Source organism: Carcharodon carcharias, chromosome 18 (genome assembly GCF_017639515.1).
Source record: "Carcharodon carcharias isolate sCarCar2 chromosome 18, sCarCar2.pri, whole genome shotgun sequence".
In the NCBI taxonomy this organism is placed as follows: Eukaryota; Metazoa; Chordata; class Chondrichthyes; order Lamniformes; family Lamnidae; genus Carcharodon; species Carcharodon carcharias.
The window spans coordinates 39,456,901-39,470,029 of NC_054484.1; the positions used below are offsets into that span (position 1 = coordinate 39,456,901).

At 42.3% G+C, this 13,129-nt stretch overlaps 1 protein-coding gene across 5 annotated transcripts in view; it reads right to left on the reverse strand.

Annotated features, from left to right (window-relative positions):
- The window catches only part of cip2a (cellular inhibitor of PP2A), a 70,262-nt gene that overhangs the window by 41,696 nt on the left and 15,437 nt on the right, over positions 1-13,129 (reverse strand). For all 5 annotated transcript variants that reach the window (XM_041211983.1, XM_041211984.1, XM_041211981.1 and 2 more), the window contains exons 5-6: positions 10,021-10,115; positions 6,481-6,577 (exon numbers count right to left, since the gene is read on the reverse strand). In XM_041211983.1, coding sequence (XP_041067917.1) covers positions 6,481-6,577; positions 10,021-10,115 — 192 coding nt within the window. The remainder of the gene's footprint in view (positions 1-6,480; positions 6,578-10,020; positions 10,116-13,129) is intronic.

A 13,129-nucleotide genomic window follows, 5' to 3' on the forward strand; every position in this document is an offset into this window, starting at 1 on the left:
TTCATGTGGGCCAGAGCAACTAACCTTCCTAGGTTAAACAAACTTGTCTTGTCAGAAAAGGTGAGCACATACATTGAAGTTTCTACATTGTGATCAACCAGTTCAAAATCTGCTGCTCATTCAACCTCAGATCAAAACATGGAAAGTAACTTTTTTGTAGAAACTGTCAACAGCTGAATGTATGATAAAATTTAAGATTTCCATCTCATGACAAACATGAAGACATCTTTAATGCTGATGAAACGGGCCGCCTTTTCTTCAAAAAAATGTCTATCAATTAGAATATCAATGATTAATAAAATGTTTAATGAAAATTACTTAGGTGAGGAAAAAGCCAAGCAGTGAATCAATGTCATTGTTTACTTTAATGTGATTTCAAAGTGGGTGGGTGTGGATTCAGTTGGAAAAAAGCTGCTCGATTCGGAATTCCAACTCCTCCTCCACCAATAATTTTATGCTGTTATTCTGCCCATAGCTTACTATATAAAAATGAAGGAATCAATGACAATGGAACTCACAAGTACCACCTGCATCAAAGATAGTGGGCTTTAGCAGTGATAGCTCCCCAAAACAGGCACAGGAATCAAGATATACATTTAGCGTGTACCTGGAGTTGGCATGATGCAAGCAGGACTAAGCCTTTGTGCTGTCTGCTCATTTAAATGATTGCTGTGTGCAGCCAATGCTAACTGCGCTGTTGACTGGACGCATGCATCAGCAGAGGAGTCCGAAATCAACACGAAGCTAGCCTGCATCTCTTAAGGAGAGGTGGCATTTTTGCTGGAGCAGGTGCTGGGAGTGTTGCATGAGCTGAAAGACAGAAGAATGGCTGAACGTGGGAGAGTGCAGGCAGCCAGATTTTCTGAAACTGCATTGGAGATCTTGGTGGAGGGCATGGAAACAAGGAATACTGTGCTGCTTCCACATGGGTTCAGAAGGCCTGCCAGAAACATGGTGAAAGTGCAGTGGAAGCAGATATCTGTGGTATTCAAAGCCAGGATTCTAGTCCCAAGGAATTGGATACAGTGTCACAAGAGGTCTAATGCAAGTGCTGAAGGTCCGTAAATGCATCAAGTGCCATATCCTACCACTGATGCACAAGCCTCAGCCATTATTCAAATCATCACAACCCCACTGATAGAGTTTGCTGCTTGGTGAGCAATCAAGATTCATGCTTAATATACCCCCTCACATCGTAGTATTGCAAGCCTCACACCCACATCTCAAAGCTTGCACACCGCACGCACTGTCAGCTGTTGAACCGCAACAGTCACATCATCCAATCATATTTCACGGCACTCACTGACACACGTCACTCTCCCTTGCAGAAGGTGGTGCACAATCAAAGGCTGCAGGAATTAACCGGAGGTGGAGGGGCACATCCACATGCTCTAACCCCCATAGAGGAGATAATGAAAGCCATTATTGGGATGCCACAATGGAGGCCATGACCAGCTGCAGGGCTGAAACCATTGAAGATAATAGTATCCTCATACTTAATTCTCCTTCTCAAATTCCACTTCCGCCTCATCCAACAATCTTTTTTGACATACAAGCTGTATATGGTGTAAGGATGAACCCATGACTTTCCTCCTCTTCGCTCAGCACGACCCTATCCATGTGCCTTTGTCTTTTCAGATACCCAATAAGTGCAACTTGGTCAGACAGCTGAGGAAGACCAAGAAAGAGTCATGAGGAAGGCATCCTGTCATTTTATTTCACATTTGTAGCCATCAGCTCAGATACTGACATGTGCACATAAAAGGATAGAATAGAGGCAGGATCTGCAGTGTTATGGCCAATGGCAAAGTGGAGTTACTTAAAATTCTCAGATGGAAACTTTAAACAACTGTCATAAACTATAATTTTAAGTGTTATGTTTGAGATGTGACTCTAAATTCAGGACTCAGACCATTAGTTCTTGAGGTTTTATATTGAACTAATTGAAACATTTTATTAATTTACACAGGTTAAAAATATGTATATACATGGCTACAAATTACTATCATAACGTTTAACAAAATTCCCAAACTAATCTCCATTAAGGCAACAGCAACCCATAGACTTAACCAAACACCAGGCAAAGAATTTTCACCCTACGAATTCAAAATGAGGTTCCTTTCACTGTGGAGCTAGTTGGAGGCTTGCAGCTGCCTTTTGGTCTTACATTGCCTCTGCTCTGCACATCCAAAAACTACTGAAGTTATACCTACCACCACAGATTGAATTCAAATTCTCATTATCTCACCAGTCTCTTTGAACTTTACTTTTCAACAATGAAACCCCATTCATTGTACCAATTTCATTAGTATATAAACATATTGCTTGGTAGCTGCTAGAAAGGGTGTCAAGTTTTCACCCCATTTCTTGAATGCTCTATTCAAAAAAATGCAAATGCATGCTATCTTCTCTTCCATATCAAAACCAGTAACATCAAAGCACCCAGACTAGCTGGCTTTAATCCAACTAAGACACACCCGCAGACTAAACCTCTATTTTAAAAGAAAAATGTTTTCCAAAATATTATAAACATTAATAGTTTCATTACACAGTGAAACACTGGGCACAAATATGCTGCAGCCAGGACAGTGTGCAAGGATAGTGTTGGTGTCAGCTTATCACCGGGAGAGATCAGACATGAGTTCTGCTGCAGAGGACTCTGATGAACACTTCAATAGGGAAGGCTATAGCAGGCAGCCAATAGGTATTCACAACAAAATACTTTTGTGTTCTGAAAGCCTGCATTCAATGTCAAGGAATACAGAGGAGTCTGTCACCAACTTGACTGAAGATTTTGCATGCAGCTTGGAGCTCATCCTTTCCAGCATGGAAGTGATGGCCAACTCTCTCAACACATCTGTGGACCCAACCATAGTAGCTTCTGATAGTTGATGTCTTGGCATCCACTGCTGCACAAGCAGTTTCTGCCAGATGCCGGAATGCTGAAGTAGAAGCTCATACTAAGGTCATGCAAAATCAGCTTGCTACTACACAAACTTAGACTGCTGCCATCATGGCTACAGATAAAGGTGTTCAAAGGGGCTTGCAATATGTAACAGAAATTCAGCACTGCCTTCCAGCAAATTGCTAGGATTGCTGAGCTGCCAACCTAAGGGAGTGACAGTGGCTCTGTGGAGCATACACCTGCTGCCCTCTCGTCACTTCCCAACAGCCCTTGCTGTTGCAAGTCAGCTGAGATTGTTCATACTGAGGTGGTGCAGCCTGAAGCCAGGCCTCCTAGACCCAGCACTGCTCAAGGTCATCCTCCAAGGTTATGTGTAGCTTCCTGCACTGAAAATTATCAGCTTTCCACCAGCCATATTGGAGCCACAAGGGTGACACTATGTAGGAGAACTCAATGAAGCAAAGATACACAGAGAACTGGCACTAAGAGGGTGGCCAATGACAATTAGTTGAGTTTTGTATACAAAATGGCATTACTTCAGTTGTAAATCTGGTTTGTAACATGGTGATATTTTGCATCATGGCCAAGAGGATGATGTGATAGAGGGGATGCAAAAGTGTGGAACTGTTGAGGAACAGGGGATTGGGGTTATAGTTACTGCACAGTAGTCACCCCTTTAGTTTTCCCTGGTAGCTAAAATGCAGCTGGCACAGAAGGCTGACGCAAAATAAAAGCTTCATGACTGCTGCCAGGATACTGAGCATTGACCTGCATGATGTGCTGCCCATGGTCATGCATCAGCTGGGCGTTGCAGGAGTGGAATCCTTTTTTTGTTCTGGTACGTGGCAGAGTTGACACATGGCGCCTGCAAACTGAGAAAATCGGCATGCTCACTCCAACTGCTTGTCTCTGGCAACAGGGAATAAGATGAAGTGCACTCTCTTGGAATAAAGAGTTATTGACCTCCCCTATGCCAACAGTGGATGGCATACTGCAGGGTGCTACAAACTTCTCCAGCACAGTCTCAAAGGAGCCAGGCACAGAAAGGTTCATCACAATATTCACTTTCATAGCCAAGTGGCAATGCAGTCCTTCCTGCCGCTTAACACATGCTCAGCTGTGCGAGTTTAAGCAAGCACGGCACCTGGACCATTAAATAGCAAAATAGCAGTGTTGGGGTCAAGTCAGCATTGCATGCTGCTTCACATGTGATTTGCCTGATCTGTATCGATAGTGTCAGCAGAAGTTCACTGTGCACATGCACCACAATGGTATTTGGCATGCTTCATCTTACAGGTGTGCATGCAATATGCAGACAATATTTCACACCTCTAATCTCACTAGCAGCACCCAAAATAACAAGTGTCATTGAGCCCAATTTCTCACCCAATATTTTATGCCAAATATGCCAATTTTAAAATTATGCACCATTGATCTGTGTTCTCTAATAACCATTTCCAACTACTTCATTTTCGATAAGGTAGATACACAAAAATTATTTTGTCTGGTAAGGAACACAAAACAAGGGTGCATAACCTTAAAATTACCCAAGGCCATTCAGGATTGAAATCAGGAAGCATTTCCTCACACAAAGGATAATAGAAATCTGGAACCTCTGCCAAAAGGCTGTGGATGCTGGGTCAATTGAAACTTTCAAGACTAAGACAGATAGATTTTTTGGGAGTAAAGCTATCAAGGGATATGGATCAAAGACAGGTAATTAAGGTTAAGGAACAGATCAGCCAAGATCTAATTAAATGGTGGAACAAGCTCGAGATGATAAATAGTATACAGCCGATGCAGAGGCAGTGCACCTCTTGGTTTGCAATTACCACATCCACTTTCAATTCATTGATAGTGGAAAAAAGAATGCCTTGCATTTATATAGCACCTTTCACAATCATAGAATGTCCTAAAGTGCTTTGCAGCCAATAAACTATTTTTTGATAAAAACGTTGACAGGGCCCTCAACCATGTCCGGCCCATCTCCTGCGCATCCGCCCTCACGCCTTCTCCTCCCTCCCAGAAACATGGTAGGGTCCCCCTTGTCCTCACTTATCACCCCACCAGCCTCCGCATTCAAAGGATCATCCTCCGCCATTTCCGCCAACTCCAGCATGATGCCACCACCAAACACATCTTCCCTTCACCCCCCCTATCGGCATTCCGTAGGGATCGCTCCCTCCGGGACACCCTGGTCCACTCCTCCATCACCCCCTACTCCTCAACCCCCTCCTATGGCACCACCCCATGCCCACGCAAAAGATGCAATACCTGCCCCTTCACTTCCTCTCTCCTCACCGTCCAAGGACCCAAACACTCCTTTCAAGTGAAGCAGCATTTCACTTGCATTTCCCCCAACTTAGTCTACTGCATTTGTTGCTCCCAATGTGGTCTCCTCTACATTGGAGAGACCAAACGTAAACTGGGCGACCGCTTTGCAGAACACCTGCGGTCTGTCCGCAAAAATGACCCAAACCTCCCTGTCGCTTGCCATTTTAACACTCCACCCTGCTCTCTTGCCCACATGTCTGTCCTTGGCTTGCTGCATTGTTCCAGTGAAGCCCAACGCAAACTGGAGGAACAACACCTCATCTTCCGACTAGGCACTTTACAGCCATCCGGACTGAATATTGAATTCAACAACTTTAGGTCGTGAGCTCCCTTCCCCATCCCCACCCCCTTTCTGTTTCCCCCTTCCTTTTCTTTTTTTTCCAATAAATTATATAGATTTTCCTTTTCCCACCTATTTCCATTATAAAAAGAGAAAAAGAAAAAGGGAAAAAAAATATTTTTTTTTTTTACATCTTTTATGCTCTCCCCACCCCCACTAGAGCTATACCTTGAGTGCCCTACCATCCATTCTTAATTAGCACATTTGTTTAGATAATATCACCAACTTTAACTTTAACACCTATGTGTTCTTTTGTATTATTGTTGACATCTTTTGATGATCTGCTTCTATCACTGCTTGTTTGTCCCTACAACCACACGCCCACTCCACCTCTCTCTCTCCGCCCCCACACACACACCTTAAACCAGCTTATATTTCAACTCTTTCTTGGACTCGAACTCAAGTTCTGTCGAAGGGTCATGAGGACTCGAAACATCAACTCTTTTCTTCTCCGCCAATGCTGCCAGACCTGCTGAGTTTTTCCAGGTAATTCTGAAACTATTTTTTGAATTGTAGTCATGGTTCTAATAATGTTGGAGGCCCTGACCTCTGACTGATGCAATTAAGCTACTTGGTCTGACTGAACCATTTTCTGTGTTAAATAGGATGGACAATTTTGCAGGAAGAAAATGACAATTAAGGTTTTATGAAATGATTGAACCTTGCAATGCACAGTTTGTATAGTGCTCGGGTTTTGAATAATGTGTTTCAATAGTTGGTTAAAAAAAAGTGTTCCTTCTACTGTTTCATTTAAATTGCTCAATTCAACTGGACATTTTGTCAGCAGGCCAGATCTTGGAATTAATAGGAATAGACTCTACAATTAGGTTTACTGCAGTCATAATTTCAGTTTAGTATAATCCAAACAGAAAAAATATTACATTAATAAATAAATTCTTACCAAAGATCTTATGTGAGCTTGAACAGAAAGGTTGTGACGACACAGGTTTGCCATCAGCCCTAGGCACGGCATAGTTAGCTCATCTTCTGGGGCTTGACTAAATTAGAACAGAATTCACATTAATTAGCTCATCTGGAATTATTTCAATATGATATTAAAATGAAATTTTTCTACCTGCAATAAGGTGCTTAAAATTAAGCTTCAAATAACAGGCCTGGTTATATCACTTCAAAATAACTAACAGATTGAGCTGGTAGTCATTTGATTACATAACATCTGGTCTGCTTAAGTGTAAATATTAAAAAGTAGAATTCTAATTTCTTTGGATAAACAGAATTGGATTAAAAATAAGTTGATAAATTCAATTAAAGCTATCTCACGAGTCATTTCTAACCAGTTGACTGCATCTTGATATGATAGTATAAATCACTTGTGAGGATATTGAAATTAGATATGCTATTGGATTATTTTACACACGTGTTGTAACAAATACACAGAATAATATGTCATGGTAGAAAATTAATATTTGCAAACAGGATGGTTGGAAAATTAATCCACCACGCATTAGGTAATGTCCCAATCTTAAAAAGACATTGGAATTGGGAAGTAACACACAGATGTGTGTTACAAGCATTTCCTTGAATAAGCAGAAGTTAAGTAAGAGGTCTAAAAACAGTCAACTGTCTGTGATGCACAGCGTACTTAGGTAGCATAACAGACATGAGAAGATAGCACGCATCTGTCCTCTAGACTGGGTAATTATATCTTGCCTGTATTTTGCAGTGCAGTTAATAAAGTTTTAAAAGTAAACCTGTTGTCTGAGCTCGATTATCTGGTGGCCAAAACCACATGACAACAGGTTTACTTTTAAAACTTTATTAACTACACTGCAAAATACAGGCAGTATGACTTCCTTCCTTTTCATGTTTATATAAGTAATATACTTCTACAGTAGAGATTTTTCAATACAAAAATTGAAAAGTAAACAAGATCTAATTTCCTTGATGTTAGATAATGCTGTTCACTACTTATACTTGCTTGTAGCTATTTTTAGTTTAGAATCATTGCCCTTAAAAGCTTCCGCTGAAGATACACAATCTCTAACTATATGTGTCCCATTTCTTTAAGAAATAGAGATGAAACGCATAACGTTACACATCTTAAACACCAAAAACTTGAACAGGAGAGAAAGGTGTGTAGCATGTTACGGACCGGAGGGAGGTTAATTTAAACGGCCCTGATTTCTCTACCTGTCCATAAACAGAAAGGTGTTTTTGATTCCTTATTTCCCCCCTTTATAAGTGGTAATGTGTTTTCCCCAACCATTTTATTTAGAGTGATCCAATCCTCTATTAATAACCCGCAGCAAACTCAAGATAAGATAAAATAAGAGGGTTGGTTTATTTTACACACACACAAAATGTAGGAAAGGGGTTTTGCAATATTCGGCCCTTTTGCACTCAATACAATTAAAAAGGGATAAGAGAAAGAAAGGGGTACAAGGTAAGACCACGATAAAAATAAGAGTTATGGTTTCACGTGAGCCCAGAATCAAAAGTCCAGTGGCATATCCCTTCACAGGTTAGTGGGCTGAAGCTGTTGCAGGATGATCAGACTTTCCAGAAATGAGGACTTCCACAATAGAAGAAGGTACTCAGAGATGAATTAGTCTTGAAGGCCCAGGCACATATGTTCCAATAGTACACAGTGTAGATGAGGACCAGACCTGGACAGAGCTCTTTCTGCTGCTACCTGTTAGATGATAAAATGGTAGACTGCCTGGGTTCAGTTCCACACAACAATATTTCAGGTTCGAACAGCTTTTTTTTTTGGGGGGGGGGGGAAATCATGTGACACAACTCTCACTTCTCCTGGGTGCTGGACAAAAGTTGTATTTTCCCAGGTCTGGAACCTTGAAGTGTTTAATAGAAGAATCAGGATTCCTTTTGTCCTTTGCAGATTTACAGTCTCCATTGGCCACAACTGTCTTAGAAATGCAAAGGGATGTTGGTGCATTGTTGAAATTTGATTGTTGGTTGTCACAAAGGACATTAGAACCTCTTTAAAGATAACAAGGTCCCTGCTGGTTTCTGAAGGTTAGAAATTCTTTTGGTATGAGTCATGGCTAGTCAGGGTAAAGCCTTGTCTATTTTTAAAATAAAAATAATAATGTTAGAGTAGCCAGTTTGATGCAGATATATACATTATCTTTCCTGTATTATGGACAGGACACACGTTATAGTAAAGATGCCAAAGCAGAGTTCTGAATTAGCTGAATGTTGTGAAATGTTGAATCAGGGAGGTTGGTGTGGAAAGCATTGCTGGTGTCAAATGCAAAGGTGAAGACTTGGGTAACATTTCAGCAGCATTGGGGAAGAGACAGAGGTGTTAACAGACAATGTTCTGGAGATGAAAATGCAATCTTAGTGATAGACTGAATGTTAAGCAAGAAAATAACAATGAATTTAACTTGACAGAGCATCACAGTTTGTGCCAGAGACATGGGGGTGCTAGTGAAAGCATGAAGCTAGTGGGTTTGTTTTTGCTCACATTAGACAAAAGGAAATTCTGACTCATCCAGGTCCTGAGGAACAGTCAAAAGTATAACAAAGGTCTGCTTGGTAGTAATATAGGCAGTTTTGGATTTCACTGGCATGCACATAGAAGCTTACCCTGTGCTGATGTCACTGAAGTTGCTAATGACCAAACTGTAAATGATGAATAGAGGACGACCAAGTAATGGGGCTGTGGAACGTACTGAAGCAGCAGTAAATGTGCGATGAGAAACTTAGTATATTGGCACAGATTTAAACAGAGCAACAAGATAACACTGGGGGAAAGGTAGTTGAGAACAGTGCTCAAATGTGTGAAAGGTTGAGGGGGATGAGATGGAACAATTGTGACACACAATGTTTTCAAAACTTTGACCAGACTAGTCTTTGTGCTTTAGGTAGATTGGAAATGAGATTTGAGGAACTCAAAACAGAATTTGTGAAAGACGTGAGCACATGGTCATGTGACAACATATCTAACGATTTAGAGAGAAAGGCTCAGTCAGAGGTAGGATTGATGGAGGATTTAAGAAAGGATGACAATAATTGGCTTTGAAATATTTACACTTAAGCAGACAAGATGTTGCATAGCCAACTGACTACCAGCTCTAATTTGTTAGTTAATCTGCAGTGATATGACCAGACCTTTTTATTTGAAAGCTTAATTTTAAGAACCTTATTGCAAGTAGGAAGATGTCATTTTAATGTAAAGGTTGAAAACAATGTGATAGGGAGGTTATTGGGTTAAGAGGGAAATTGGACAGATAAAAATTTGCTGGTTGAGGGGAGAGAGAGAGAGAGAGAGAGAGAGAGACTGAGAAACCAGGTGGTTAGTATCAAAGGACCAGTAATTTGGAAGCAATTGGAAATGATCTGCAATAATTTAGACATTAAGGCAGAGAGTAAGAACTTCAAAACAATGGCTGCATAATATACAGAAGTTATTCTATTCAGGTTACTAATAACAAGCAAATTGTCACAAACTTACATATGTTTCACCAGAAAGGCAATCAGCACATCAATATTTGCACTACAGTTAAAAACTCTGGTATTGTAAGTCATTTTCTGTAGAAGCTGCAAGCTCTGTTGAAAAAGAAATGATTAAGTAACTTATTAAAATTGAAAACTGTGCAAGCAACACAGACCTTAAAAAATAAATAACCACAAGTCTCCGGTGCTCAAATTTTATGGAATTACTTTCAAGAGCAAGAAAACGCAGCCACGGGATTGTGTTAGCAAGCCCTTAATTATATTTATCTGAAACATGTTTTCAGAGGTCTTTTGATTGCTTATAATGATATTTATTTATTTGCTAAATAACACCTGTTATACAGGTTGGAATGGTAATAAAAATCTGAAAATAAAACCCTACGCTCTGCTTTACACTACTTTGACAAAGGAACAATTGTTATGCTGAGTGCGATGCCTGTTTAATCTTTAAATACCATAGAAAGGCAGTTAACAAGATGATAAAATCAAAAAAACTGCGGATGCTGGAAATCCAAAACAAAAACAGAATTACCTGGAAAAACTCAGCAGGTCTGGCAGCATCGGCAGAGAAGAAAAGAGTTGCCGTTTCGAATCCTCATGATCCTTCAGTTCTGTGAAAGGGTCACGAGGACTCGAAACGTCAACTCTTTTCTTCTCTGCCGATGCTGCCAGACCTGTTGATTTTTTCCAGGTAATTCTGTTTTTGTGTTTGGGGTGAAATATAAGCTGGTTTAAGGTTGGGGTGGGGGGCGGAAGAGAGAGAGAGAGAGAGAGAGAGAGAGAGAGAGAGAGAAGGGGGGTTTGTGGTTGTAGAGACAAGCAAGCAGGGATAGGAGCAGATAATCAAAAGATGTCACAGACAAAAGAACACAGGTGTTGAAGGTGGTGATATTATCTAAACGAATGTGCTAACTAAGAATGGATGGTAGGGCACTCAAGGTACAGCTCTAGTGGGGGTGGGGTGGAAAGACTAGCAGGGCACAAAAGATTTAAAAATAATGGAAATAGGTGGGAAAAGAAAAATCTATATAAATTATTGGAAAAAAAAGAGGAAGGGGGAAGAAACAGAAAGGGGGTGGGGATGGAGGAGGGAGTTCAAGATCTGAAGTTGTTGAATTCAATATTCAGTCCGGAAGGCTGTAAAGTGCCTAGTCGGAAGATGAGGTGCTGTTCCTCCAGTTTGCGTTGGGCTTCACTGGAACAATGCAGCAAGCCAAGGACAGACATGTGGGCAAGAGAGCAGGGTGGAGTGTTAAAATGGCAAGCGACAGGGAGGTTTGGGTCATTCTTGCGGACAGACCGCAAGTGTTCTGCAAAGCTGTCGTCCAGTTTATGTTTGGTCTCTCCAATGGAGAGGAGACTGCATTGGGAGCAACGAATGCAGTAGACTAAGTTGGGGGAAATGCAAGTGAAATGCTGCTTCACTTGAAAGGAGTGTTTGGGCTCTTGGACGGTGAGGAGAGAGGATGTGAAGGGGCAGGTGTTGCATCTTTTGCATGGGCATGGGGGGGTGCCATAGGAGGGGGTTGAGGAGTAGGGGGTGATGGAGGAGTGGACCAGGGTGACCCGGAGGAACAATCCCTATGGAATGCCGCCGGGGGGGTGAAGGGAAGATGTGTTTGGTGGTGGCATCATGCTGGCGGAAATGGCGGAAGATGATCCTTTGAATGCGGAGGCTGGTGGGGTGATATGATGACAAGGGGGACCCTGTCATGTTTCTGGGAGGGAGGAGAAGGCATGAGGGCCAATGCGCGGGAGATGGGCCGGACACGGTTGAGGGCCCTGTCAACGACCGTGGGTGGAAAACCTCTGTTAAGGAAGAAGGAAGACATGTCAGAGGAACTGTTTTTGAAGGTAGCATCATCAGAACAGATGAGGCGGAGGCGAAGGAACTGAGAGAATGGGATGGAGTCTTTACAGGAAGCAGGGTGTGAGGAGCTGTAGTCGAGGTAGCTGTGGGAGTCGGTAGGCTTGTAATGGATATTGGTGGACAGTCTATCACCAGAAATTGAGACAGAGAGGTTAAGGAAGGGAAGTGTCAGAGATAGACCATGTGAAAATGATGGAGGGGTGGAGATTGGAAGCAAAATTAATACAATTTTCCAAGTCCTGACGAGAGCGTGAAGCAGCACCGAAGTAATCATCGATGCACCGGAGAAAGAGTTGTGGAAGGGGGCCGGAGTAGGACTGGCACAAGGAATGTTCCACATACCCCATAAAGAGACAGGCATAGCTGGGGCCCATGCGGGTACCCATAGCCACACCTTTTATTTGGAGGAAGTGAGAGGAGTTAAAGAAGAAATTGTTCAGTGTGAGAACAAGTTCAGCCATATGGAGGAGAGTAGTAGTGGATGGGGATTGTTCGGGCCTCTGTTCGAGGAAGAAGCTAAGGGCCCTCAGACCATCCTGGTGGGGGATGGAGGTGTAGAGGGATTGGACGTCCATGGTGAAGATGAAGCGGTTGAGGCCAGGGAACTGGAAATTGTTTATGTGACGTAAGATGTCAGAGGAATCACGATGTAGGTGGGAAGGGACTGGACAAGGAGAGAGAGAGACGGGTGTCAAGATAATGAGAAATGAGTTCCGTGGGGCAGGAGCAGGCTGACACAAATCGGTCTACCGGGACAGTTCTGTTTGTGGATTTTGGGTAGGAGGTAGAAGTGGGCTGTCTGAGGTTGGGCGACTATCAGGTTGGAAGCTGTGGGAGGAAGATCGCCAGAGGAGATGAGGTCAGTGACAGTCCTGGAAACCATGGCTTGATGTTCAGTGGTGGGGTCATGGTCCAGGGAGAGGTAGGAGGAAGTGTCTGTGAGTTGACGCTCAGCCTCCGTGAGGTAGAAGTCAGTGCGCCAGACAACAATAGCACCACCCTTGTCAGCGGGTTTGATGTCAATGTTGGGGTTGGACCTGAGAGAACAGAGTGCAGTAAGTTCAGAGAGAGACTGATTAGAATGGGTGAGAGGAGCAGAGAAATTGAGATGACTAATGTCACACCGACAGTTCTCAATGAAAAGATCAAGAGAAGGTAAGAATCCAGAGGGAGGAGTCCAGGTGGAGGGAGAATATTGGAGGTGGGTAAAAGGATCCATTGAACGAGGAGAGGACTC